This window comes from Salmo trutta, chromosome 22 (assembly GCF_901001165.1).
Source record: "Salmo trutta chromosome 22, fSalTru1.1, whole genome shotgun sequence".
NCBI lineage: Eukaryota > Metazoa > Chordata > Actinopteri > Salmoniformes > Salmonidae > Salmo > Salmo trutta.
In genome coordinates, this window is record NC_042978.1 from 14936591 (window position 1) to 14964575 (window position 27985).

General features: G+C 45.0%; 1 protein-coding gene across 3 annotated transcripts in view; it reads left to right on the forward strand.

Annotated features, from left to right (window-relative positions):
• Nucleotides 1–27985, forward strand: part of LOC115158183 (fibrillin-2) — a 90481-nt gene that overhangs the window by 17485 nt on the left and 45011 nt on the right. For all 3 annotated transcript variants that reach the window (XM_029706811.1, XM_029706810.1, XM_029706813.1), the window contains exons 6-9: nt 49–144; nt 14899–15096; nt 20932–21057; nt 25438–25563. In XM_029706811.1, the coding sequence (XP_029562671.1) occupies nt 49–144; nt 14899–15096; nt 20932–21057; nt 25438–25563 (546 nt within the window). The remainder of the gene's footprint in view (nt 1–48; nt 145–14898; nt 15097–20931; nt 21058–25437; nt 25564–27985) is intronic.

Consider the following 27985-nt stretch of genomic DNA (forward strand, 5'->3'; position numbering starts at 1 on the left):
CAGCTGTATCAGAACCCTAACACACCTCTTCCCCTCTCCTCTCTGTAGCTGTGTGTGAGAATGGTTGCCAGAACGGAGGACGCTGCATTGGGCCCAACAGATGTGCCTGTGTCTACGGCTTCACTGGCCCGCAGTGTGAGAGAGGTAAGAGCCTTCCCAGTCTTCCCACTTCACCCCTACTGTAAACCCATAGGCCTGCTCATAGACGGTTACATTATCAACACAGGACCCTGGTTCATCCCATAAACCCATAGGTCTGCTCATAGACGGTTACATTATCAACACAGGACCCTGGTTCATCCCATAAACCCATAGGTCTGCTCATAGACGGTTACATTATCAACACAGGACCCTGGTTCATCCCATAAACCCATAGGTCTGCTCATAGACGGTTACATTATCAACACAGGACCCTGGTTCATCCCATAAACCCATAGGTCTGCTCATAGACGGTTACATTATCAACACAGGACCCTGGTTCATCCCATAAACCCATAGGTCTGCTCATAGACGGTTACATTATCAACACAGGACCCTGGTTCATCCCATAAACCCTGTGTCTGCTCATAGACGGTTACATTATCAACACAGGACCCTGGTTCATCCCATAAACCCATAGGTCTGCTCATAGATGGTTACATTATCAACACAGGACCCTGGTTCATCCCATAAACCCTGTGTCTGCTCATAGACGGTTACATTATCAACACAGGACCCTGGTTCATCCCATAAACCCATAGGTCTGCTCATGGATGGTTACATTATCGACACAGGACCCTGGTTCATCCCATAAACCCATAGGTCTGCTCATAGATGGTTACATTATCAACACAGGACCCTGGTTCATCCCATAAACCCATAGGTCTGCTCATAGATGGTTACATTATCAACACAGGACCCTGGTTCATCCCATAAACCCATAGGTCTGCTCATAGACGGTTACATTATCAACACAGGACCCTGGTTCATCCCATAAACCCTGTGTCTGCTCACAGGCTGGATATGTAGAGCTATTCAACGACTCTTGGAGGATAAATTGAAGTTGACAGAGGAAGGTTTCTTGATATTTATTGTTCAAAACCAAAGTGTTTGATGTGTGTATAGGGATGGGCAACTCCAGTGTAGATCAGTGTTTCCCAACTCCGGTCCTCCAGTACCCCCAACAGCACACATTTTAGTTGTAGCCCTGTCAAAAACACCTGATTCAACTCAGGTGTGCTTGTCAGGGGCAACAACAAAAATATGTAATGTTGGGGGTACTGGAGGACCGGAGTTGGAAAACACTGCTGTAGGCCTATAACTGAAACACATTGTTTTTTAACGCTAAAGAAGCCGCCTATCGACCTCCATCGGTTCTTTAAGAGTTGATGAAAACCTCTAACAGAAAGACACATTATCACAACAGTGCCTGGGACTCTGACTGAGAGACGCCACACAATCATGTGGCGACACAGACTACACCCCGCTTTATCACAACACACCTACCAGTGCTGTGGAAGATAGTGAGCCAGGAACTTTAGAGGCTTTGATCTCTCTGCATACATGAACTTCATATCAGTCTAGACATAGTGTGACCGTGGTGTGACTGCATACAGTAAGTACATACATACAGACACGGTGGGGGTCTGTCTCCCTAGACTTTACCAGGGACTGTAATCTGGTTGTCTAGTTTTGTGGATAGTGGACTCCCTTCTGTGAAGGCTAAAGCTAAGATGAATGGTTAGGAAGAGGCAAGAGCCAAGAGGAGGGGCTATGTCTCTCTGGGGCTGTATCTCAGTAGGGTCTGGATCAATGCCATTTCAATTCAGTCAATTCTGGAAGCGAGCTGCAATTCCAATTCATGGGTCAAAAGGTCCTCAGAGAAAGGGATCTGCGTTTTTCAATGAATGAATTGGATTTCAGCTCGTCCCCGAAATGTACCGACAGACTTGTCCCATAGTGTTCACAGACCGAGTGTGGCCTCCAGCTAGACCCAACAGCCCAATGACTCGACCCCTTCCCCTCCCCTCACCCACCTCTCCCCTGGCCTCCCCTTTCTCCTGGAAAACACAACACCGGTGGCGGGGGGCTCGCAGAAATCTGGCAATAAAAAATACGGTTCTCGCTCCACAATACGGTTCTCCCTCCAGGAGTGGAGCGAGGGAAGGAGGGAGGGATGGAGGTAGAGGCAGGGGGTAAAAGTAAAAATGGATTCCCCAGCTGTGTACACAGAGCCAGGCGCGGCCAAACAAAAACAGTCTTGAGAGAAGGGAGACCACCGGACCCCATCAGCCCTCCAGCAAACCTCCCACCGCCTCAAAGTGTGTGTGCGTGTGCGCATGCACTTGCGTGTGTGGCGCTAACCTGACCTCCTCACTGTGTCCGTTGAAAATATGACCCGCGTCCGTCTCTCCGTCAGCCCTTGCCGAAGTCTGGGAGAGGCTGTAAAACCATCCCTCTATAGCCTCCTCAATCATCCACATCCACCTAAAGAGAGGAGATGTGCTTTAATTCTCACATAAGCCCAGGGCTTCCTTAACTCAGTGAGAATTGACATGTCATTATTACCAGAGATTTTACTACCCTGTCCTGTGAAGACGTCCAGCTAGATAAATCTTTGACTCTCCAAAGTTGCAATTAGTGGTTTTTGAAGAGGTGTTACGGTAAAGCCAAGCCCAGAGGTGCTTTGACAGTACATTACAGTTACAGTAGGTGTGGGTGTTTTCCTGTTGACCTACTGTCGATGAGTCACAGGGAAAGCTGCTGGTCTAATTGGTTTCTCTGTCAGGGTTAGGCGCAGAGGAGTGTGTGTGTGTGTGTGTGTGTGTGTGTGTGTGTGTGTGTGTGTGTGTGTGTGTGTGTGTGTGTGTGTGTGTGTGTGTGTGTGTGTGTGTGTGTGTGTGTGTGTGTGTGTGTGTGTGTGTGTGTCACTGACAGGCTGGTTGAGCATGAATTACAGTGGAGACGTGACAGCCACTCGGGCCCCTCTCTAATCAGCTGAGTTTCCCACCATCCCCAGCCTCCTCCAGCCTGCAGCTGTCCATTCTGCAGCCTGGAGCACCAAGCCCTCTCATTACGAAGCAGCTGTATGAATGCGGCAATGGGGAGTTGTTCTGCTCACATGTCCAGTGTATCTCGGCCCATTAACCAGGCTCAGGTCCAATAGTGAACAGTATTACTCTTATGGGCCCACACAGTCAGTCCAACCCAACCCAGCCCAAACAAAGTGAGAGAGCTGGGAGAGAGCTCAGGACGATGACGAGGGGATGGAAAGGGGGAAGTGTTGCTATTTCTGTCCTCATGTAATCTGGCAAAGGCTCCCCCAGTGGAAGGGAAGGGTGTGTCCTCGGGAGAGAAGAGTGTCATTTTTCTGCTCCATAGAGACCTCATAGAATGGGACATGCTGCCAAAAAGAGAGACCCGTAACTCTGTAATGAGTACAGTACAGTAACTCCATCTTATCGCCATGTTATGCCTTTTATGTTGTTTTAATGACATCACCATGTTATGCATTTTATGTTGTTTTAATGACATCGCCATGTTATGCCTTTTATGTTGTTTTAATGACCACCATGTTATGCCTTTTATGTTGTTTTAATGACATCGCCATGTTATGCCTTTTATGTTGTTTTAATGACATCGCCATGTTATGCCTTTTATGTTGTTTTAATGACATCGCCATGTTATGTTTTGTGTGTCATTGGAAATGTTAAAAAAACACTCCGGCTTTTTGCATCTGCTTTTCATAGTGGCACTACATTTTGTTACTTCTCCCATAAACATATCAGAAAAGGACCTCATAAATACATTTGTGAGTGGACCTAAGAGGAACAGTGAAGGGTAGCCTTTGATCTTGCCTGATGGAAAATCAGTTGAGGTCCAAGAAGCGAGAGTCCTCTCAATGTACCAATGGAGTCCAGAAATGTCCTACTAATGTTACGCGATTTAGTACAGTAGTAGATAAGGAAGCTTCTTTAGTAGTATGTCTACTTTTAGCCTGGGTGCCTGACTGTTTCTGCAATCAGTAATGCCACATGCCACAAGCCAGACTGTGACAAGATGACTACAGCAGAAATACACTGGAACTCAGGCTACTGTAAGTCAATTTGTTCTGAATTAGAGTAGAAAATATTGTTAGAATGGACTTGAGATGGGAATAAAATGTATCTGTGCAAAGAAAATGATTGAAATGAGTGAGAACAGACCGTAAAACACACTTATAATGGGTGAGCAAGAACTGTCCTGTGTCTGTACTGTAGCCCTGTGTGTTCACTTGAGTTTCCACAGTCATGTGTGTTCTGCATAATTAGCCACAGTGGTGGTTTCTGCCTCAAAGAATGCTATCTATTAACTTACCAGTCAGGCAACAAAGCTTTCTGGTGCCAAGATTGTTATCCTGCGTTTGAGCTTATCTCCCTCACTTTCCCCTGTGTCTCCCACAATCTCCCACAGTCTCAAAGCAGGGGTTACACAGAGAAGCATTCTAGCGTATCCTCACGTCTGGGTGAGTGTCCTGAGGAAGGGTTCAGCCTCTTAGAGCCATTAAGCTGAAGGGAAAGTAGATTTAAGGGCTGTTGATAATGCTGTTGACAACAGAAACAGAAACAGCACAGTTTGTGCCAAAATGAGAATAACACACCTAGTGTACATACATTTGAGGAGTGTAGCTAGATACACACATACACACCGATGCACGCGAGCTTACGTGGACACACGCACACAGACACACATGCAGTCAGATGTATGCACAAACATACACACACACGCACATAAAGTTAACATGTGCGCACACACACACACGCACACACACATGTTTGGGATAGGTGGAAAAGCTCCCGTCTTGGCTGTGAGATAAAGAGATGACGAGGTGTAGACACGGTCCGTCCTGTTTCGGCGAGTTGTAAATCTCTCAGCTGTATGAGTCTAAGGGCCTCCAGGTCAGGAAACTGAAGCAGCCGTGAGTGTCTTATGTTTCCTCCTTCACTCACTGAGGAGCCTGACCTCTTTCCAGACCGGCATGAATGACTGCCTTCCCATGTAATCACAACATGTTTCATTGAGTTTAATAAAATCCCCATTAGGGTTGCAAAAGGTCTGAAACTTTCCATGGGAAGTTAAGCCCTGGAATTTGGGGTCTTTTGCTTAAATTCATCAAAAAAGTTAGCTTATAATAGTGAACCTTTTTTTGTGGGATACACAAGGTAATTCTAGGTATTTTGGTTAAACTATCCCCAATTCAATGGAATTGCAACCCTCTGCATGCACAGTGCATTCTTCCATCACATGTACAGCTGATTCTCAAGATCTTGTACACTAATGAGATACTATTGAGCCCACACTACTACACTGTCTGAGCCAAGGACTACATGCTTTCTGGTAAGATTTGATTACAATACTGGGTGGGGTGAATATATTTTATATGACATACATACATTTTTGTTAACTAGTAAATAGTAGCCTACAGCAAAGTGGGTTTAAATCATTTCTAACTTGTTGACAATTTCTGTTAGTTAGTTTTTGCTACCATGTAGGTTTCAGATTGCTTGAGCCTGCTAACTGAGGAGTGTTAATTCACTTGTTTCCATACATTTTTCATTTAAAAATATTTATCTTACAAAGGAGTTGTTTAATCTAACCTCTTAACTATTTATTTGTACATGGAATTGTATTTGTTGTTTTTTTACAAATTTTTTCCTAATCTTTATAGGAAAATGCCACGGGAACTATCTGATGTGTGGAGACATTTCACTGCAGCTAATGTAGAAGGAAAAGCTGTGTACATTTGCAAATACTGTGCCAAATCATATGTGAAGAATGCAACAAAGATGCAGAATCATCTGGCCAAGTGCATAAAGTTCACTCAGCACTCACAACAAGCAACCTCTGACAAAAGTCTGTATACTTCTATTTGAGGTCAAATCAGACACCTTATCGATAGCAACAGCTCATGGTCCTGGAATCAGAAGTGTTTTTGACTCAATGGAGGAACATAGTCAGAGAAATGTTGATGAATGTCTTGTTCGAGCTGTGTATGCAACTGGTTCACCTCTGATGCTCACAGGCAATGTGTATTGGAAGAGATTTCTGAATGTTCTTCGCCCAGCATACACCCCTGCAACCAGACATGCTTTATCTACTCATTTGCTGGATGCAGAGTTCAACAGAGTTCAAGTGAAGGTCAAGCAAATCATAGAGAAAGCAGACTGTATTGCAGTCATCTCTGATGGGTGGTCGAATGTTCGTGGGCAAGGAATAATTAACTACATCATCTCCTCCCCTCAACCAGTATTCTACAAGACAGACAATGCTGTGAACATGAAGGCTGCTTGGTCTAAAGTGGAGGAGTCCTACCCTCACATCACACCCATTGGCTGTGCTGCGCATGCATTGAATCTGCTCCTCAAGGACATCATGGCACTGAAAACAATGGATACACTCTACAAGAGAGCCAATGAAATGGTTAGGTAGGTGAAGGGTATGTGAAGGGTCATCAATCTACCTCACCAAGCAAAGTGAGAAGAATAAGAGCACCACATTGAAGCTGCCCAGCAACACCCGTTGGGGTGGTGTTGTCATCATGTTTGACAGTCTCCTGGAGGGGAATGAGTCTCCAAGAAAGGGCCATGTCACAGTCTGCTGGATGATGTATTTTGGGAGAGTGGTAAGCAACTTGAAACCTATAGCAGTAGCCATTGCACGGATTGAGGGAGACAATGCCATCCTGTCTGATGTTCAGACTCTGCTTGCAGATGTAAGAGAAGAAATCTGTACTGCCCTGCCCACTTCACTGTTGCTCCAAGCAAAGGAAACTGCAGTTCTGAAATACATCAAAAAGTGTGAAGACTTCTGCCTGAAGCCCATACATGCCGCAGCGTACATGTTGGACCCCAAGTATGCTGGCAAGAGCATCCTGTCTGGTGCAGAGATCAACAAGGCCTATGGTGTCATCACTATCGTGTCTCGCCACCTTGGCCTGGATGAGGGCAAGGTTCTTGGCAGTCTGGTGAAGTACACTTCCAAGCAAGGGCTTTGGGATGGACATGCAATATGGCAATCGTGCCAGCATATCTCATCAGCCACCTGGTGGAAGGGACTTTGTGGATCTGAGGCTTTTTCCCTTGTTGCCTCCATCATCCTCCAAATTCCACCAACATCAGCCGCCTCAGAGCGCAACTGGTCTTTGTTTGGGAACACACATCAAAGCATGCAACAGGCTGACCAATACAAGAGTTGAAAAATTGGTGGCAATCCGGGCAAATTTGAGGCTTTTTGAGCCTGACAATGAGCCATCCTCAACAAGGTTGGAAAGTGATAGTAAAGATGAGGCCTCAGTCTGATGTTCAAGAGGTAGACATTGAGGAGGTCCAGGGAGAATGGAAGCCTTTGAGGAGACAACCAAAGCTTTAGTTTCTAGACTATCATTTTACAGATGTATGTTGAAAACGTTTTTGGGAGATGCGATGGATCATTGGGGATCATTCAATATTCCCTTTCTTTTGTTGTTCTGTGAAATCATCCCATGTGAAGAGTCAACTCATTTAATTAAAGTTCAATTTGTAACAATTTTATAAAAAAATATATATTGGAAGGATTTAATCATTTGCAATTATGTCTACTTATGATAAGGTAAAAGGTTTATGTTTCTGTCTCCATATGATATGGTAAATATATCCAATGCAAAAAACATCTACATTTCAATGGTATTAATATTATTTTGCATATATTTCCGTTAATTCCCATATATTCCTGTTAATTCCCCTATATTCCCGTTAATTCCCACGGATGGTTTTCACCTCTGAATATTCCGTAAAATCTACGTATCGCTTTGGAATTGGCTGATTTTCTCTCACTTTCCCTTGTTTTCCACTAACCGTTGACATAAGAAGGCATGTCGGTGTTCCTTCCCTCTTCCCTGTGATCGTGCAGCTTGACGTCGGGAGCGTTTCCCAAACAACTTGGCCGGCATTCCAGACTGGATTAGCATCCCTTTTCTCACCTGCCAGATTGTCCCATTCCCATCTCCTCTCATCAGAGGCTTTCTCTCAGGCAGGAAAAGGGGAATAGGGAAAGATCACATTTGACCCAGTTACAGATGCTGATCTGATGGGCTGGACAGATCTTATATAGGTGAGAGTCCATAATGTGACCCATTAACCCAACTCTGGGATGGGTTACACTTAGCCAGCACATCTTGGCAGATGTACTTTGGCCTTGCTTCTAATGTAACAGATATGCAGTGCATTCCTATGAGGAGGCTGTCTTAACTTATTAGGTAGCCTTTGCTGAGTTTTGAAAGGCCAAGAATTTGATTTCTAGTGATCTGTGCTTTGTCGTTGGGAGCATGTGGAGGAAACTGAAAATACCTGGAAAGGAGACAGATGGTGGTGAAAGGCAGGATACAGGAGAGGAGGGAGGGATCCGGTGAATAGTTTGGATCTATAGAGCAATTTTAACTGTAATTAGACCAAATTGCTTCCGAATGTTGTCGACTTCGGCCCAGCCAGTACCTCAGTTCCTTATACCCCATTCCCATTTCTAACTCTTCTGGCCCTGGATTGTTCATATTCCCTGGTCATGGTCAACATTCACACACACACACACACACACACACACTGCTTGGCCTGTCTGTCTGGTTCTGAGTAAGTCGGGTCTTGTGGCGCTGAGACATAGACACCCTGGCAAGGCGATTGTTATTGAGTCCATTAAAAGAGTGAGCGCTCGGAGCCCTCCAGTCTTTTGTTTGGCCTAGCTTGGCGGCCGACCTACGGTGTGTTTTCCTTCAGTCGTATGCACACATAGACAGGGCTCTGCTGAACTTGGCTAGAGCCTCAAGCAGTTGTCTAGCGCTGCTTCTGAAAGGTTTGGCCATGGGAGCGCCCAGACGCCTCCTCACTTTGAGGGTCTCACTGCTGATCAAAGGAATGGCAGCTCAGTCGCCAGCTCTCTTCTCTCTTTTTCTTTCTCTTTCTTTAAATGGCTCCCTTCCATGTCATCTCATACCTTCTGCATGAACAACTTCCCTATAGCTCTCCATAAAGGTCCTGTTCATGCTCCTCGCTCACTTCCACAACTTAGTTTTGCTGAAATTGTTCCGATGTATGATTTAATCAATACCAAATGAAAGCATGACGGGCATAAAGGATTGGACCATATGAGTCCAACATTAGTGTGAGTATTATGATTTACATTAGTTTTTAATGCAGAGTTGACTGGTAGAAGAGCAGGATGTATGGAGGGTTTAGTTTGTTAGTTAGTGGGGGGTTGTGGATGTGGCCCAGAGTGATTCAGAGTTCCAGATGGACACATCTGGACCAGCGGTTGTTCCTTCCTGGTCCCGACCAGGCCAGATTAATCAAGCCAAAAGGTTGTTCCTCCCTGGTCCCGACCAGGCCAGATTAATCAAACCCAGATGTGTGTGACTGTTATCGCCACAGTGGGTCTCTGCCGCTCGGATGGGGACTCGCATTCCTGGCCTCAAATTGTCCAGGCCAGATTGTCAGGTCATGGGTATGAGTGAGAGGGGACAGTTTAGAGCCTGCTGGTATCTGTCTCAATCCCTCTCTCTCGTTCTCTCTCTCTCTTTCTCTCTCTCTCTGTTGGGTTTGACCTACTTTCCCTCTGTCAATCTCACGTTCGCTCATTCTCTGTCTGGCTGTGATTTAATTTTCATTTAACTGCACCAGGAAGTAATAAGAGCAGCGCTACCACAACAAAGCTGCCTCATCTCTCTGTACATCTCCTTTAGAACTCAAGAGGGTCAACTTAAACCACTTTTCCAGGGTTTATGTTACATTCCTCCTGACAGCCCCTCTCAGACCATGTATTTTATTTTAATTCCAACCCTCCATCTACAGTACCTCTAATGAATGCTGTATTAACTTTGGCACCACTACTGTAGCTAATAAGGCCTTTCCATCATTAGGCCTGTTTGAGTTTTATTATGTGCGATTGAATGGACATCATATTGCTCAAATGGTTTCAGCATGAGGTCATTGTGTTTGACTCGTGAAGTGTGGTTAACAAAATGATGTCGCCTGGTTGTTTCTGGTGAGCAGCGCAGCAAGGTGGCCATTGAAGTCCGAGGACATTGTGTTCTCCTCATTACTTTGTTTCCACACAGTGACACACTCTATCTTTTTTTCATTCATCTTTTCAGTAGTCTTTTTAGGGGGCAGCTTTAATATTGCAGACAGATTGTGGCTTCTATCAATGTAATTGTCTGCATCATTTCCAATCCCCCATATACAGTACTGTGCAAAAGTTTTAGGCAGGTGTGAAAAAATGCTGTAAAGTAAGAATGCTTTCAAAAATAGACATGTTAATAGATTAGATTTATCAATGAACTAAATGCAAAGTGAGTGAACACCCTTTGCCCTCAAAACAGTATACATTCTTGTAGATACACTTGCACAAAGTCTGGGATTTTGTAGGCATATAGTCAGCTGTATGATTAAACAATTATACCAAACAGGTGCTAATGATCATCAATTCAATAAGTAGGTTGAAAGACAATCATTAACTGAAACAGAAACAGCTGTGTAGGAGGAATAAAACTGGGTGAGGAACAGCCAAACTCAGCTAACAAGGTGAGGTTGCTGAAGACAGTTTACTGTCAAAAGTCATACACCATGGCAAGACTGAGCACAGCAACAAGACACAAGGTAGTTATACTGCATCAGCAAGGTCTCTCCCAGGCAGACATTTCATGGCAGACAGGGGTTTCCAGATGTGCTGTCCAAGCTCTTTTGAAGAAGCACAAACAAACGGGCAACGTTGAGGACCGTAGACACAGTGGTCGGCCAAGGAAACTTACTGCAGCAGATGAAAGACACATCATGCTTACTTCCCTTCGCAATTGAAAGATGTCCAGCAGTGCCATCAGCTCAGAATTGGCAGAAAACAGTGGGACCCTGGTACACCCATCTACTGTCCAGAGAAGTCTGGTCAAAAGTGGCATTCATGGAAGACTTGTGGCCAAAAGGCCCTACCTCCGACGTGGAAACAAGGCCAAGCGATTAAACTATGCACGAAAACACAGGAACTGGGTGCAGAAAAATGGCAGCAGGTGCTCTGGACTGATGAGTAAAAATGTGAAATGTTTGACTGTACCAGAAGGCAGTTTGTTCGCCGAAGGGTTGGAGAGCAGTACACGAATGAGTGTCTGCAGGCAACAGTGAAGCATGGTGGAGGTTCCTTGCAGGTTTGGGGCTGCATTTCTGCAAATGGAGTTGGGGATTTGGTCAGAATTAATGGTCTCCTCAATGCTGAGAAGTACAGGCAGATACTTATCCATCATGTCCGTCTGGGATTAAATGAAGAGAGAGAAGCACCTGAAGCTGCCTAAATCCACAGAAGAACTGTGGTTAGTTATCCAAGATGTTTGGGCAAACCTACCTGCCGAGTTCCTTCAAAAACTGTGTGCAAGTGTACCGAGAAAAATTGATGCTGTTTTGAAGGCAAAAGGTGGTCAAACCAAATATTAATTAGATTTTTCTTCTGTTCACTCACTTTGCATTTTGTTAATTGATAAATATAAACTATAAGCATGTCTATTTTTGAAAGCATTCTTACTTTACAGCCTTTTTTCTGCCTTAACCTTTTGTCCAGTACTGTATATATATTTTTTGTAAATATACAGTTGAAGTCGGAAGTTTACATACACTTAGGTTGGAGTCATTAAAACTAGTTTTTCAACCACTCCACAAATTTCTTGTTAACAAACTATAGTTTATCCTTGGGAGCAATTTCCAAACGCCTGAAGGTACCACGTTCATCTGTACAAACAATAGTACGCAAGTATAAACACCATGGGACCACGCAGCCGTCATACCGCTCAGGAAGGAGACGCGTTCTGTCTCCTAGAGATGAATGTACTTTGGTGCGAAAAGTGCAAATCAATCCCAGAACAACAGCAAAGGACCTTGTGAAGATGCTGGAGGAAACAGGTACTAAAGTATCTATATACACAGTAAAACGAGTCCTATGTCGATATAACCTGAAAGGCCGCTCAGCAAGGAAGAAGCCACTGCTCCAAAACCGCCATAAAAAAGCCAGACTATGGTTTGCAACTGCACATGAGGACAAAGATCGTACTTTTTGGAGAAATGTCCTCTGGTCTGATGAAACAAAATAGAACTGTTTGGCCATAATGACCATTGTTATGTTTGGAGGGAAAAGGGGGAGGCTTGCAAGCCGAAGAACACCATCTCAACCGTGAAGCACGGGGTTGGGAGCATCTTGTTGTGGGGTGCTTTGCTGCAGGAGGGACTGGTGCACCTCACAAAGTAGATGGCATCATGAGGAAGGGAAACTATGTGGATATATTGAAGTAACATCTCAAGACATCAGTCAGGAAGTTAAAGCTTGGTTGCAAAAGGGTCTTCCTAATGGACACTGACCCCAAGCATACTTCCAAAGTTGTGGCAAAATGTCTTAAGGATAGCAAAGTCAAGGTATTGGAGTGGCCATCACAAAGCCCTGACATCAATCCTATAGAAAATCTGTGGGCAGAACTGAAAAGGCGTGTGCGAGCAAGGAGGCCTACAAACCTGACTCAGTTACACCAGCGCTGTCAGGGGGAATGGGCCAAAATTCACAAATAAAAGCTGAAATAAATCATTCTCTCTGCTATTATTCTGACATTTCACATTCTTAAAATAAAGTGGTGATCCTAACTGACCTAAGACAGGGATTTTTTACTAGGATTAAATGTCAGGAATTGTGAAAAACTGAGTTGAAATGTATTTGGCTAAGGTGTATGTAAACTTCTGACTTCAACTGTATATACAGTTTTACGGGCTCGTAACCAACTGTTCTATTTTGTTCGTTTTTTGCATTGTTTGTAACTCATTTTGCACATAATATTGCTGCTACTGTCTCGTATGACTGAAAAGAGCTTCTGGACATCAGAACAGCGATTACTCACCTCGAACTGGACAAATATTTTTTTTAAATTTAGTCTGACGCAAAGGATATACTGCTTTGTCGAGACAAGGCCCAAATATCTGTCATTCTCGTGAAGAAAAGGGATAAAAGGGGCGGGGTGCCGACGAGTTGGTAAACCACCACTACCCTCAGTATTATTGGCAAATGTGCAATCATTGGAAAACAAACTGGACGATCTACAATTAAGACTATCCTACCAACAGGATATTAAAAATTGTAATATCTTATTGTTCACGAGATGTGGCTAAACGACGACGCAGATAATATGGAGTTGGCTGGCTTCTCCGTGCATCGGCAGGACAGAGCAGCTATTTGTCAATAACTGCTGGTGCACGATGGCTAATATTAAAGAAGTCTCGAGATCCTGGACTTCCTGACGGGCCGTCCCCAGGTGGTAAGGGTAGGCAACAACACATCTGTCACTCTGATCCTCAACACTGTAGCCCCTCAGGGGTGTGTGCTTAGTCCCCTCCTGTACTCCCTGTTCACCCATGACTGCTTGGCCAAGCACGTCTCCAACACCATCATTACGTTTGCTAATGACACAACAGTGGTAGGCCTGATCACCGACAACGATGAGACAGCCTATAGGGAGGAGGTCAGAGACCTGGCAGTGTGGTGCCAGGACAACAACCTCTTCCTCTATGTAACATTGATGGGGCTGAAGTGGAGCGGGTCGAGAGTTTCAAGTTCCTTGGTGCCAACATCACCAACAAACTATCATGGTCCAAGCACACCAAGACAGTTGTGAAGAGGGCACGACAACACCTTTCCCCCTCAGGAGACTGAAGAGATTTGGCATAGGTTCTCAGATCCTCAAAAAGTTCTACAGCTTTACCATCGAGAGCATCCTGACCGGTTGCATCACAGCCTGGTATGGCAACTGCTCGGTCTTTTACTGCAAGGCACTACAGAGGGTAGTGCGTACGGTCCAATACATCACTGGGGCCAAGCTTCCTGCCATCCAGAACCTATATACTAGGCAGTGTCAGAGGAAGCCCAAAAAATTGTCAAAGACTCTAGTCACCCAAGTCACCGCACAGCAAGCGGTACCGGAGCGCCAAGTCTAGTACCAAAAGACTCCTTAACAGCTTCTACCCCCAAGCCATAAGACTGTTTTTACACTACTGCTACTTGCTGTTTATTATCTATGCATAGTCATTTTACAAATGACCTTGACTAACGGGTACCCCAGCACATTGACTCTGTACCGGTAACCCATGTATATTGCTCATTATTTTTATGTAATTTTCTTGTGATACTTTTTTATTTGATTGGATTTTTTGATTAAAATTTTATTTAGTAAATATTTTCTTGACTATATTTCTTGAACTGCATTGTTTGTTAAGGGCTTGTAAGTAAGTATTTCACGGTAAGGTATTCGGCACATGTGACAAATACAATTTGATTTGATTTGGTTTCTATTCACTATAATGGTGGTATTCTGTTTTCTGCTAACAATGCCTGCAGTACCGCGGTCGGCCTTGAACTGCCGCGGCTTCACTGAGAGGGGGCAGTCGTTCTCCCCTGGTCTGGACCAAGAATATTTGTCATGAGAAGATCGTTATTGATGGGAACCAGTACTAAATGGGTTTCCCCATTATATAGTTATCCCATTACACCAGTGAATAGGGGAACCCACTGTTCAGCACATTTCCAGATAAATGCCTCTAACCAGGAATGTGCAGCAGCATTTAGTCCAATGGGTTAAAGACTTGGGAGGTCTGTCATACAGTGTGCTTGACATATTGCAGCATTTAAAGCCTACTAAATTGTGTTCTTCTGGGGTATATTTATTTTAATAACACTTCAAATTCAATTAAATGTAGCTAGCAGAAGTGTGAAATAGACTTTGCTTTAGATGTATTTTTCCTCACTACCTTTCAGTTATACAGAACATTCAGAGGGGGATTTTAAGGAAGTGGGATAAATAAATGGCTGACTCTTGTTCTCTCTCTCCTTGTCCCCCTCCAGACTACCGGACCGGGCCCTGCTTCACGCAGGTCAACAACCAGATGTGCCAGGGCCAGCTGAGTGGCATCGTGTGCACCAAGACATTGTGCTGTGCCACCATCGGACGGGCATGGGGACACCCCTGTGAGATGTGCCCCGCCCAGCCTCACCCCTGTCGCCGAGGCTTCATCCCCAACATCCGCAGCGGCGCGTGCCAGGGTAAGACACACACACACAGACACACACGCATGTTTACACTCACATATAAACACACCTGTATGATCTTCAGTCTAATACACTCTACAAGTGAGTCACACACACACACACACCATCCTCATCACGAACACTGTAACCAACTTAATTAACTTAATTAACTAGTAACTTAATCTGTCACCATCAGCAACATCTTCAATAAAATCATGTTTAATGTAAACGTCAACGTAACAGTCACCTTCCTTATCTCTGATACTGTCACCAAACTCCTGCAGCCTGCAACCACCACCCACACAGAGAAACAAAAACACACACACACACAGAGCAGAGATACACATCAAAGCCCAAGAGAAAGAGAGGGAGAGTAGGAGAGAGAAAGAGTTCTAATTTCACCTCCTCATGAACTGAGTTTCACCTTGCTTCATCAACATTACAGCAGCAGCCCCAGACCAGTGTCTGTGTAAATACAGGCTGTCCTCTCTCTCTCTCTCTCTCGCTCTCGCTCTCTCTCTCTCGCTCTCTCTCTCTCTCTCTCTCTCGCTCTCTCTCTCTCGCTCTCTCTCTCTCTCGCTCTCTCTCTCTCTCTCTCTCTCTCTCTCTCTCTCTCTCTCTCGCTCTCTCTCGCTCTCGCTCTCTCTCTCTCTCTCTCTCTCTCTCGCTCTCTCTCTCGCTCTCTCTCTCTCTCTCTCTCTCTCTCTCTCTCGCTCTCTCTCTCTCTCTCTCTCTCTCTCTCTCGCTCTCTCTCTCTCTCTCTCTCTCTCTCGCTCTCTCTCGCTCTCGCTCGCTCTCTCTCTCTCTCTCTCTCTCTCTCGCTCTCTCTCTCGCTCTCTCTCTCTCTCTCTCTCTCTCTCTCTCTCGCTCTCTCTCTCTCTCTCTCTCTCTCTCTCGCTCTCTCTCTCTCTCTCTCTCTCGCTCCCTCTCTCTCTGTGTCTGGCCCCTCCCGTCCTCCACACTAGGCTTCCTAATGACCAACCAGACTAAGCAGTGAGGCTGGATCAATAGATGACACACATGTAAAGGTTGTGTCCCCTCTTAGGTAAACGCAGCGTCTCACCCCTCAAAAATGTTCAAACGGCCCTCCATGGACTAGAGCCTCTTCCTCTCTGTGGATATTCAAATGAGAGATGTCTAGCCAACACCCTTGTGTTGAGATAATGGGTTGCCTTTTAAAAAAATGTTTTTCACTAAGTCTCAAAGGGGGGCACTTACCTCATTCACATTAATGTGCAGGACTAGGAGCCACCTGGGTGAAACAGGACACTCCCCTTGTATTGGCAGAAAGCAGGTGCACATGGCCTCTAAAGTTCCTGTTGAGTGTTGACACATTCTCAGTAAGGTGTGGTGAAAGCCAAATTGAATACGAAAGCTTTTTGCACTCAGTCTAATGAAAAATAGCTGGAAAGAACTGAACAACTGAAGAAATACGACTCTAAGACAGCAGTAAACCTTCATGCCTCACTCTGCACTTTGGAATTACCAATGTGACTGACTGAGTGCCTTAAAGGGGAAATCTGTGACTTCTTTGTCTGCTGTGGCCACAGGACAAGAAGCAAGGAAATTGATGCTCAGACAAAATCAACTACAGATTGTGACTTTGAGACTCACATTTAAAAACCAAAGTGCTTTATTATCCAAAGCTGCATCAATATAATACACTGTCTTACATTCAACTCTAAGTCAACCCATTCATCGAGTCAAATCAAAATATGCTTTGTAAACAACAGGTGTAGACACACAGTGAAATGCTTACGACTTGCGGATAAAGATAAAGATACAAAATAGAGATAGTGACACTAGGAATAAATACACAGTGAATAAGGAATAACAATAACAAGTAAAAATAACATGGCTATATATAGGGAGTAGCAGTATCTAGTCGATGTGCAGGAGTACGGGGTAATTGAGATAGCTATGTACATATAGGGTTAAAGCGGTTAAAGTGTACATGTAGCGTTAAAGCGGTTAAAGTGACTAGGCAACAGGATAGGTAATAGACAGTAGCAGCAGAGTATGTGGTGAGTGTAAATGTGTGTGTGTGTGTGTGTGTGTGTGGGGAGGGTGGGGTACATGAAAAGTCACATTCTTTCACAGAGCCTCTATCAATCTGCCTCTATATATACAGTACCAATCAAACGTTTGGACACACCTACTCATTCAAGGGTTTTTCTTTATTTTTACTATTTTCTACATTGTAGAATAATAGTGAAGACATCAAAACTATGAAATAACACAAATGGAATCATGTAGTAACCAAAAACGTGTTAAACAAATCAAATATATTTTAGATTTAGATTCTTCAAAGTAGCCACCCTTTGCCTTGATGACAGCTTTGTACTCTCAACCAGCTTCATGAGGTAGTCACCTGGAATGCATGTCAATTAACAGGTGTTGATTTGTGGATTTTCTTTCCTTCTTAATGTGTTTCAGCCAATCAGTTGTGTTGTGACAAGGTAGGGGTGGTATACAGAAGATAGCCCTATTTGCTAAAAGACCAAGTCCATATTGTGGCAAGAACAGCTCAAATAAGCAAAGAGAAACAACAGTCCATCATTACTTTAAGACATGAAGGTCAGTCAATCCGGAAAATGTCTAGAACCTTGAAAGTTTCTTCAAGTATAGCTGCAAAAACCATCAAGTGCTATGATGAAACTGGCTCTCATGAGGACCACCACAGGAAAGGAAGACCCAGAGTTACAATAAGGGCACAAGGCGAGTCCCAAATGCAGACACAGGAGACAGATGGTTGAGCTCCAATATTTATTATAACAAAAGGGGTAGGCAAAAGGCAGGTCGGGGACAGGCGAGAGTTCAAAAACCAGGTCAGAGTCCAAACAGTACAGGGGGATTGGCAGGCTCGAGGTCAGAACAGGTAGAGTGGTCAGGCAGGCGGATTCGGCGTCAGGACAGGCAAGGGTCAAAACCAGCAGCACTAGGAAAAAACAGACTGGGAAAAATAGGAGCTAGGAAAAATCGCTGGTTGACTTGGCAAAACAAGATGAACTGGCACAGAGAGACAGGAAACACAAGGATAAATACACCGGGGACTAATGGAAACAGGTGACACCTGGAGGTGGGTGGAGACAATCACAAAGACTGGTGAAACAGATCAGGGCGTGACAGTTACCTCTGCTGCAGAGGATAAGTTCATTAGAGTTAACTGCACCTCAGATTGCATCCCAAATAAATGCTTCACAGAGTTCAAGTAACAGACACATCTCAACATCAACTGTTCAAAAGATACTGCGTGAATCAGGCCTTCATGGTAGAGTTGCTGCAAAGAAACCACTACTAAAGGACACCAATAAGAACAAGAGACTTGCTTGGGCCAAGAAACACGAGCAATGGACATTAGACCGGTGGAAATCTGTCCAAACTTGAGATTTTTGGTTTCAGCTGCAGTGTCTTTGTGAGACGCAGAGTAGGTGAACGGATGACCTCTGCATTTGTGGTTCCCACCATGAAGCATGGAGGAGGAAGTGTGATGGTGTGGGGGTGCTTTGCTGGTGACTGTCGGTGATTCATTTAGAATTTAAGTCACACTTAACCAGCATGGTGCAACGATACGCCATCCCATCTGGTGGTACTATAATTTGTTTTTCAACAGGACAATGACCCAAAACACACCTCCAGGCTATGTAAGGGCTATTTGACCAAGAAGGAGAGTGATGGAGTGCTGCATCAGATGGCCTGGCCTCCACAATCACCTGACCTCAACCCAATTCAGATGGTTTGGGATGAGTTGGAAAAGGAAAAGCAGCCAACAAGTGCTCAGCATATGTGGGAACTCCTTCAAGACTGTTGGAAAAGCATTCCTCATGAAGCTGGTTGAGAGAATGCCAAGAGTGTGCAAAGCTCTCATGAAAACAAAGGGTGGCTACTTTGAAGAATCTAAAAATATATTTTGATTTGTTTAACACTTTTTTGGCTACTACTTGATTCCATATGTGTTATTTCATCGTTTTGATGTTTTCACTATTATTCTACAATGTAGAAAATAGTAAAAAATAACGAAAACCCTTTAATGAGTACCTGTGTCCAAACCTTTGACTGGTCGCCAAAAAGCCCCTGAGCAAAGTCCTGCTGGAGCCAGTTCAAAGCACACACGCACATGAATCCCAATGTAAGGATAGCATTCCAGGCATCATGGATTTGGATGGTCCTCAACATGTGAGCACATTTCCAGGCTTTGTTAAAAGGGAACAGAGGTAAAATATATTCGCATGATTAGAAACAGGCTGGGTGTGTGTGTGTGAGAGAGAGAGGGCGGTATTAATCTTGGCTGCTTGGCTGCGTACTGGCAAGGCGTGCCAACTTCCCTCTCACCGAGCTGGATGATCAGGTGTGTGTGTCTGGACGTCTGTGTGTTTCTTTGGGAAGATCTCAATTGCATACTCATCACGTCCTCTCTCCTCGTCTCTTTCTCCAAACCCATTGGAGGAAAAGGTCAGAGGGCATCTGACCCCATCCAATGGGTTTTGGGAATGAGATGAGGATGCGAGGAGTATGCAATTGAGATTCTACACTTGACTATGTTTTCATACCATCCAGACAAATACCAGTCTCAGCACACATTCACACGCCCGGACCAGACGAACCCCCTCTAGGCACGCTAACGAACTGAGGGGTCTGAGTCAATGTGTTTCCACTGAAGATGACGAAACACCAACACCTCTGTCTTGCCAGCATGGCCAGACTGTGAGCTAATGAAGTGTAAATGTGTGAACAGGGGAAGAGCAAAGATTATGGATACACTAACAAGATACATGTCTCTCCGCCCTAACAATGGCACAAAGAGGCACAGCAGGCTGTCAAGTTCCCGCCTATCCTTTCTTTGATTGGTGAATACATCAAATTATTTTAATACTTTCGGAAATATTCGATGGGGTTTGTTGACGTCAACCGCCTGTATTCAATGGAGAGATGCTATGCTACTAGCCTCATGCAATGAATATGCATAGCCATCTCCGATATGAAGTGTTTTTTCTCAAAGTGGCGGGAATGTCATTTGTCCTACTAATATCAGTTCACTCATAACAACCTAAGCATTACGCAACTTCGATTCAATCAAATAAATAAACCTCACATAGAAAATAATCCATACATTTTTGTTGTTGACCAAATTCGACAGTCATTGACCTCCACACAACAACTCCAAGTCACCTGGTGGAGGGAGACAGATTTTCCTCCGAGTTGGGCCTCTCTCTTTACCTCTTACTCTCCGGGAAGAGGGAGGAAGATGAGGTGATAACAACTCCTCCCTCTCTTTAACGACTCTAAAGAAGACATGTCATGCTTCCTGGTTACTGTGTTCACTGTCCAATCAGAGTCCCACGCCCACAGCTCCATCCTAGTTACTCATGGCATGATGGGGAAATATACATGAACCCACTCACTCCTCAAACAAGTGCTGCAGTCTGGAGTCATCTTGGTTCCTAGGTGGCGGTGCCAAGATATCCTCTGTTCTTTCCTGCTTCGCCCCTTTCAACAAGTTTTAATACGGGACTGAAAGCTCAGGATTTTTTTTTATTTTTGCCATACGTCTTCTCATGATTGATTATTGTACTGTAATGTAATGTATGCGCCCAGCCTACTTCACTTTAAAGGCTAAGGTGCTGTAAATCACAGAGTGTAAAATCCAAATTCATTCACACACATTTATAGACTCCATCTGATTCAAGGTTAGTGGGCAGCAAAGCTTTGGGAGATTCTTAGCTCATTAAGAGTAAACAGAGTATTTAAAATGCATCTCTTAAAGCAACGCCTGTTAAGTGCTGCTTATTTGTGCTGATGGTCTACATTCTCTCTCTCTCGCCCTCCTTTCACCCTCTTTTTCCCCTGTAGATGTGGATGAGTGTCAGGCCATCCCGGGGCTGTGTGCAGGAGGTAATTGCATCAACACAGTGGGCTCCTATGAGTGTAAATGTCCAGCGGGCCACCGCCAGAGTGACACCAGCCACAAGTGTGAAGGTGAGTCACACACACAGTCCACAGACCCTCTGTGGTGATATCACATTATGCACCTTTTATAACAAATGGGAATGTATAACAGTGAGTTAGTGTAATGGAAAACGTATTGGCCGTGAATTAAAGCAGGCGTAGCTAAGTGAACTCAATGCCTCAGTTGAGAATTCCCTGTAGCTCAGTTGGTAGAGCATGGTGTTTGCAACACCAGGGTTGTGGGTTCGATTCCCACGGGGGGCCAGCACAGAAAAAAAAAAATCTATGAAATTGTATGAAATGTATGCATTCACTACTGTAAGTCACTCTGGATAAGAGTGTCTGCTAAATGACTAAAATGTAAAATTTGATTTTGAATTGCGAGCGTAGATCCATTTTTTTATTTTATTTTTTGCCAGGGTTTCGTTAGCAGTTTTTTTGAGTACTGTGGCTATTGGCTTCTGTGGTTATCAAGTCTCTGGTATGGACATGTACACACACATAAGGAAGGAAGGAAGGAAGGGTGCGAAGGAAGAGGATTTGAACGGCGCCTGGGTGTCCAGTGACAGCTACAGAGCGAGAGAGAGAGAGAGCTCAGCTGTTAGACATCAGTAGACCCTGAGGGTTAATGAAGGGTTGGAAACACTCATATACCCGGAGGAGCCTCTAATTAGCTGGTCATGTGATGAGGGAAGGATTCACACACACATACACACTCTCTCTCTCTCTCTCTCTCAGACACAGAGACATGCATGCTTTCATGCACTCACACAGACACACACACACACACACACACACACACACAGACACTGCTGTCCTATCACAGTCCCACTGAAATTGGATTGTGCTGCGGTAGCCCTTTGGTGCTAGAGGCCTGTTGGTTGGACGAGCAGGAGAGGTGTCCTGTGCCCTGTAGTCTTTGAAGCCTGGTGGGATGAGAGGCAGCGTATGGGGGTGGAGGTCCTCGGAGGTGAACTAATTACAGGACAATTGGAGACAGTAGTGGATCAGCCCCAGACCTGAGGCTCCATCGCTGGGCTTCGTTTGGGCCAAGGTGGGGGCTGGATGGTGGATGCTTTTAGGTAACATTGTTTTAGAGCTTAATTGGGGCAGAGTCAGTTTTTAGTCTCAAAACGTCAAGTATTTAATTAAAGGGTAGAGAATACAAAGTTTCACCATCCACAACTATAAATACCCAGATACCTCAAATAGCACAGCTCTGAGATTGAGACATTCAAGCCCCATTTTGTTCACTTATGACATCACAGACCACCATCAGTATTCCAAAGGAAAATGGGTTTCAAAATGCCCTCCAAGTTTATGCACAAACATGGCGTCATGTTCTAGTGGAGCCAGTCTTGGAGCTGTTAACATGTCTGGGAGGTAGCTCTTCTTTGCCAAAGCAACCTACCTGATTTCATAGCTCCTTTCGCTCCAGTCGTGTTTCGCACTCGTTCTTTTTTCTCTCCTTTTTTTTTTTTGCCCCCCATTTTCCTTCCATAAATACGGTCTACTGGCACAGGGCCAGCTGTTAGCGCTCGCACAAAGAAACACTTACAGAGCAGAGATGACTTCAGCGTTATATACACGGACCTCCCCATAGCGTCTGACACTTGTAGACCCACACTCACTATACACACTACACATCCTATACATACAGACACACTCTTACACACACACACAGACGCACGCGCACACACACTCACACACACACACACACCTGTACTATTCAGAGATACACACATACTGATACACTCAACCTATTTAGACATACACACGCACACATACTACACACACACACACACACACACACACACACATACACACTCACTCATATATATACACAATGCATACATACTTTCTCTCACACACAAACACAGTCTCACAACACACACTTTGATGATTGAACAGTGGTCATTTATCCAGGTGGCAGACATTTCCCTAAACACACACAGCGCTCCATGTCTGTGCTGTGTAAAGTCTGGTCCTATTCAGGGGGAATGCTGACACCACGTTTATTTTGCTGCTTTTTAATGACTTGAGGAGAACCTTTCACTAAAGCAGTCTGACAATAGTCAGCAGGGGACCCAGTGCCTCTTAACTTCCCACTGTGTGCGTCATTACAAAACACGCACACACTGCCCCATAGACAGCATTAATGCTTACCCACTGCCAACACACACCACACACACCACTAATGCATACCGACCGACTGCACACACACACATTTAGGGGCCCGCCTCTCACACGCCACACTATACACACACGCATACTGTAATTTTAACTAAAGGGTAATGATATATGTGTATAAATAAGCGTAACACAGCATATAAACCTAATGCCTTCTGGAGCCTCACTTCACTCTCACCATCATAGCAGTGAGAGGCCTTTTTGTGTGTAGGGTTATATACTGTTATATACTGTAATACACCACACGGTAGACTGGACCCTGCCAAGTACTGGCTCTCACTCACACACACACACACACACACACACACACACACATACAGGCACACACACGAACACACACTAGCTATATACTGCTGACTCCCAGGTCTAGTGTACAGATGTAGGATCTTAATTTGATCATTGTTTTGTTGTTGAGAATTGTCCTGTACAACAGGAAATGCAAACTTGTAGTGTATTTGAGTTTTTAAAAGTATTTTAAAGTTTGTAATTTCCACTTTGAAAAAGGGAAAAAGCCCTTTTTACATCAGCAGATGATCAGAAAGTGCTTATAAGAGCATGTAATGAAGTGCGGCAAGGAAAAACTCTAGAAAGGCAGGAACCAAGGAAGGAACCAAGGAAGAAACCTAAATAGGAACCAGGCTCTGATGGGTGGCCAGTCCTCTTCTGACAGTGCCCGGTAGAGATTATAAGAGTAGCCCTTTCAGTAGCCAGTAGCCCTTTCCTGCAGTCAAATGATCTAGTGGCCTTATAGGTGGAATGTTATTAATATTTTAGCTGCCGAAAATCCGGTTTTTCTGTGTCCAACTGTTTTGTTATATTTCAGTCTTCTGTGATTTATATGAAGTCTAATATTGGGATGCGAACTCAAATGTAATACATTTCAACTCTATATCTGACATGGTACAGGTGTCTTCTTTTTTTAAGCCCATAACCATGTGTGTGAGGTGTAAACTTTAGTTTCAAAGTAGATTTGTTTAAGACTACCAAGAAACACTCTGTGTGACCCTGATTTAGCCCACTGCACTAAAAGGTAAAGGCCAGATTGTTCTTCAAGATGTTCAAACGTTCATAGATGACCAGCATGGTCAAATAATAATCACAGCGGTTATAAAGGGTGCTACAGATCAGCACCTCAGGAGTAAAATGTCAATTGGTCTTTCATAGCCAAACATTCAGAGATGGAGACAACAGGTGTGGTAGAGACAGAGAAAGGGAGGGGGAGAGGGTCAAACAGCAGGTCCGGTGAACAGGTCAGGGTTCCATAGCCACATGCAGAACAGCAGAAACTGGATCAGCAGCACGACCAGGTGGACTGGGGACGGGGACAGCCAGTCCTGAGGCATGGTCCTAGGGTTCAGGTCCTCCGGGAGGGAGAGAGAGAGAGAGAGAGATGGGAGAATTAGAGGGAGCATACTTAAGTTCACACAGGACACCAGATAAGACAGGAGAATTATACCAGATAGGACAGACTGACCCTGACCATAGTCTCTCTGGGGCAGCTGAAGTATTCCCATGATGTGTGTGTGGGAAACTTTAACCATTTAGACCTCTTAAAATCCACCACAGTTATGAAGTCCACTGAGCTATGTTGAACATTGTTAAGTGCAGACCAGCGTGAAATAAAGTCATGAGTCTTTGACGGAACACAATCCCAGAGATTTTCCATATGACCGCCTCTTCCTTTTGTAGACTTCAGACCTCCACTCAGGTTGGCTTGACTGTGTCTAGTACACTCTTAGAAAGAACGGTGCTATCTAGAACCTAAAAGGGTTCTTCGGCTGTCCCCATAGGACAACCCTTTGAAGAACCCTTTAGGGTTCCAGGTAGAACCCTTTTGTGTTCCATGTAGAACCCTTTCCACAGAGGGTTCTACCTGGAACCAAAAAGGGTTCTCCTATTGGGACAGCCGAAGAACCCTATTAGAACCCTTTTTTTCCAATCAGTATAGCAGTTGTTCCTGCTCTTGTATTTAGAGTTATGAGCAGTTATTATTTGAGGCCCTCAAGTGTATTTGACAGATGAGATATTGTCCACTTCTTCAAATATTTGACATGGATCCAAATACTTTGAGCAGCTGTTATCGAGGAAAAGGATTTCTTCCAAATAATGCCTGTGATAGGGGTTTTGAGTTACCGCGTGTGTATGATGAGTGTATGACTATCATGAAGCTCAGTGTTTTCTCTAACTCCAATGATCTAATTGTTTGTGTGTGCGTTTCAGATATTGACGAGTGCAGCACTAACCCAGGTGTGTGTGACGGAGGTGAATGCACCAACACAGCCGGCAGCTACGTCTGCACCTGTCCCCGTGGTTACATCACCAGCACTGACGGTGCCAGATGTGTAGGTGAGTTACCGCTGCCCGCCCACAGCACACACCCCTCCCTCCCTCCTTCACCCTCTTGTTAGCCACTGACTGTTCACATCTGGATTTCTCCCTCCTTCCTCTCTTTCTCCCTCCATCCCTTCCTGTGACTAGTGTTCTGATGACTCAAGCAGGTCTGCAGTCATCATGTGCAGGCCCAGGGACGCACACTTGGCCTTGACTGCTGTAATTCCAGTTAGCATTAGCACCCCTCTGACTCACACCCTGAAACAATACCGGGTGTTAATGTAGAGCGCATGCAATCTCCGGCAGCTCGTTTCAAAATGGCCGCCAGAGAGCTGGCCCTGTTGCTTTCGAACAGCTTTCGATTGGGAGTCCAACAACTCTCCTACACTCAAGGTCCCTCTCCTAGCCAAGCAGAACCACTTGATTACTTTAATTGAAAAGTCGTGCGCCCCAAAGTCTACTAGACATGAGAACGCGGTATTCAAATTGTCTCCTGGGTCAAAGTTTTATTGGACCTCCTCTTACGTTGGCACGTGATCCATTTTCCATCATCTGCTGAATATCCCTGCTGTACTTGTTTGTTGTCTTTTGGCTAATAAAGGGAAACCGGGTGAAAATGCCAAGCGAACAATGAACAGTGTCAACAATGATCTCACAAGGAGCCCTCTGTTCTTTTCTGTTCTGCCTGGCCTGGTCGTGTGGCAGATTTTTTAGCCTCAAGGTAGAACGCATCTGTACTCACTTAGAGGCCTGCAGGAGAACAAAGCTGACACCACCACGACAACAAGCAAGACGAGCCAGAGAAGAGGGGAGAAAGAGAGGGGGAGGAGAGAGGAGAAACTATCCAAACTATCCCCTTTCTCTGTTGTTCTGTGTCGGAACAAAGGGGTAGAGCAGTGGGCGAGAGGGACAAGGGGAAGGGAGAGGGAAGCGTAGCCTGATTGGGAACATGCGTGTGGAAAATGACGGCCCACTGAGGTAGGAACAGGGGGGTGGTGGGAGGAGAGGGAGACATATGGGATGGTCCAACAAGTTAAACTGGGTCTCTTGCTTTCTCTTCACTTTGACCAAGAAGACTCTATCGCTCTGGATCTCTTTCTCATATGTCTTTGCTGTCTTTCCCATCCTGCTCTACTCTTTGACCCAGTAGACTCCCTCTCTCTCTCGCTCTCTCTCTCGCTCTCGCTCTCTCATCTCACTTCTATCTCTCTGTCTTCCCCCAATCTCTCTTATTTCACCCAGTAGACTCCTTCATTTTTGTCCCCCCCCCACCATCTCTCTCTCTCTCTCTGGTCAGGGGGAGATTGAGGAGAGACTGGAGTCTACTGGGTCACACTGGAGATATTTCTTTCTGCTAACATTCCTCCCATCCCCCTCTCTTTCTCTGCCCCCTCGCTCTCTTGCTTTCTCCCTCTCCCCTCCCCATGCCCCTTTTTGTCTTACCCCGTTTTCTCTTTCTCACCCAGAGTGCCCATCCATCTGTCTAGTGTAACCCGGTGAACTGTAGAGTCCCCAGGAACAAATAAAAGAGAGCTGTGATTTCAGGCCCTGTCTGACACATTGACACATCCCGCCGTATATCCTCAGCTCCAGCCAGACGCATGCTGTGGCTGGCTCCCCTGTGTGAGTCGACCGACTCGGCCCTGTTTGCTTGGGTGCGTTTTGCGAGTGGAGGTAGACTAAGAAACTACACATGAGGTGAGCGGGGGGCTCCAGGTCCAGGAATGTCGGCTCTAGCCGAGCTGATTTCTTGCATGCCTCCCCTGGCCCTGGGCTGGCGTTATTCTGGGACAGCGTAGCATGGAGAAGCAGACCGGAGGGACCTGTTGAGTCCGACACTAATCAGCCCTAATGCCTCATCTGTCGCATTGTGAAAACCCAGTCTGTATAAAAGAAAGCATGCAGTTGTGCTGTTCTCTATAGGCTAGCTAGCTAGCTAAGGGTCTGGTTCCAATTTAAGTCATCATCATCCCCATCACCGCCCTCCCTTCTCCCTTCCATTCCGTTGCCTCACCCACTCTCCCTCCCTCTAATGGCCTGTTCCCACCCACCCCTCACCGCCCCCCAATTCTGCCCCCAGCTGGGTTGGTCCCTTGGGAAGGAGGGAGGGGAATTTGGGATGTTTAAAGTGCATGGCTATAAGCTCCAGACACAGAGCTTCTCATGTCCAATATAATTGTCCAGAATTGCTCCACATGGAACTGATTAATTCCGGACTGCTAGCTCATTAGACAAGTTAATCGACTTGCACGTCTCCCTCCTGTAGGGGATTTTATCTGTTCGAAGGGAAGAGACTGCAGACTCTTCAAACAACAACTTTATAATAAGATTTGCAAAAATGGAGTAATTAACTATGCACTTCAACAGTGCATAGTTAAGGCCCAACGAACAGAGTTGGCTCTCAGCTTTTATAGAAGTGTCAAACCTCTTTGTCTCT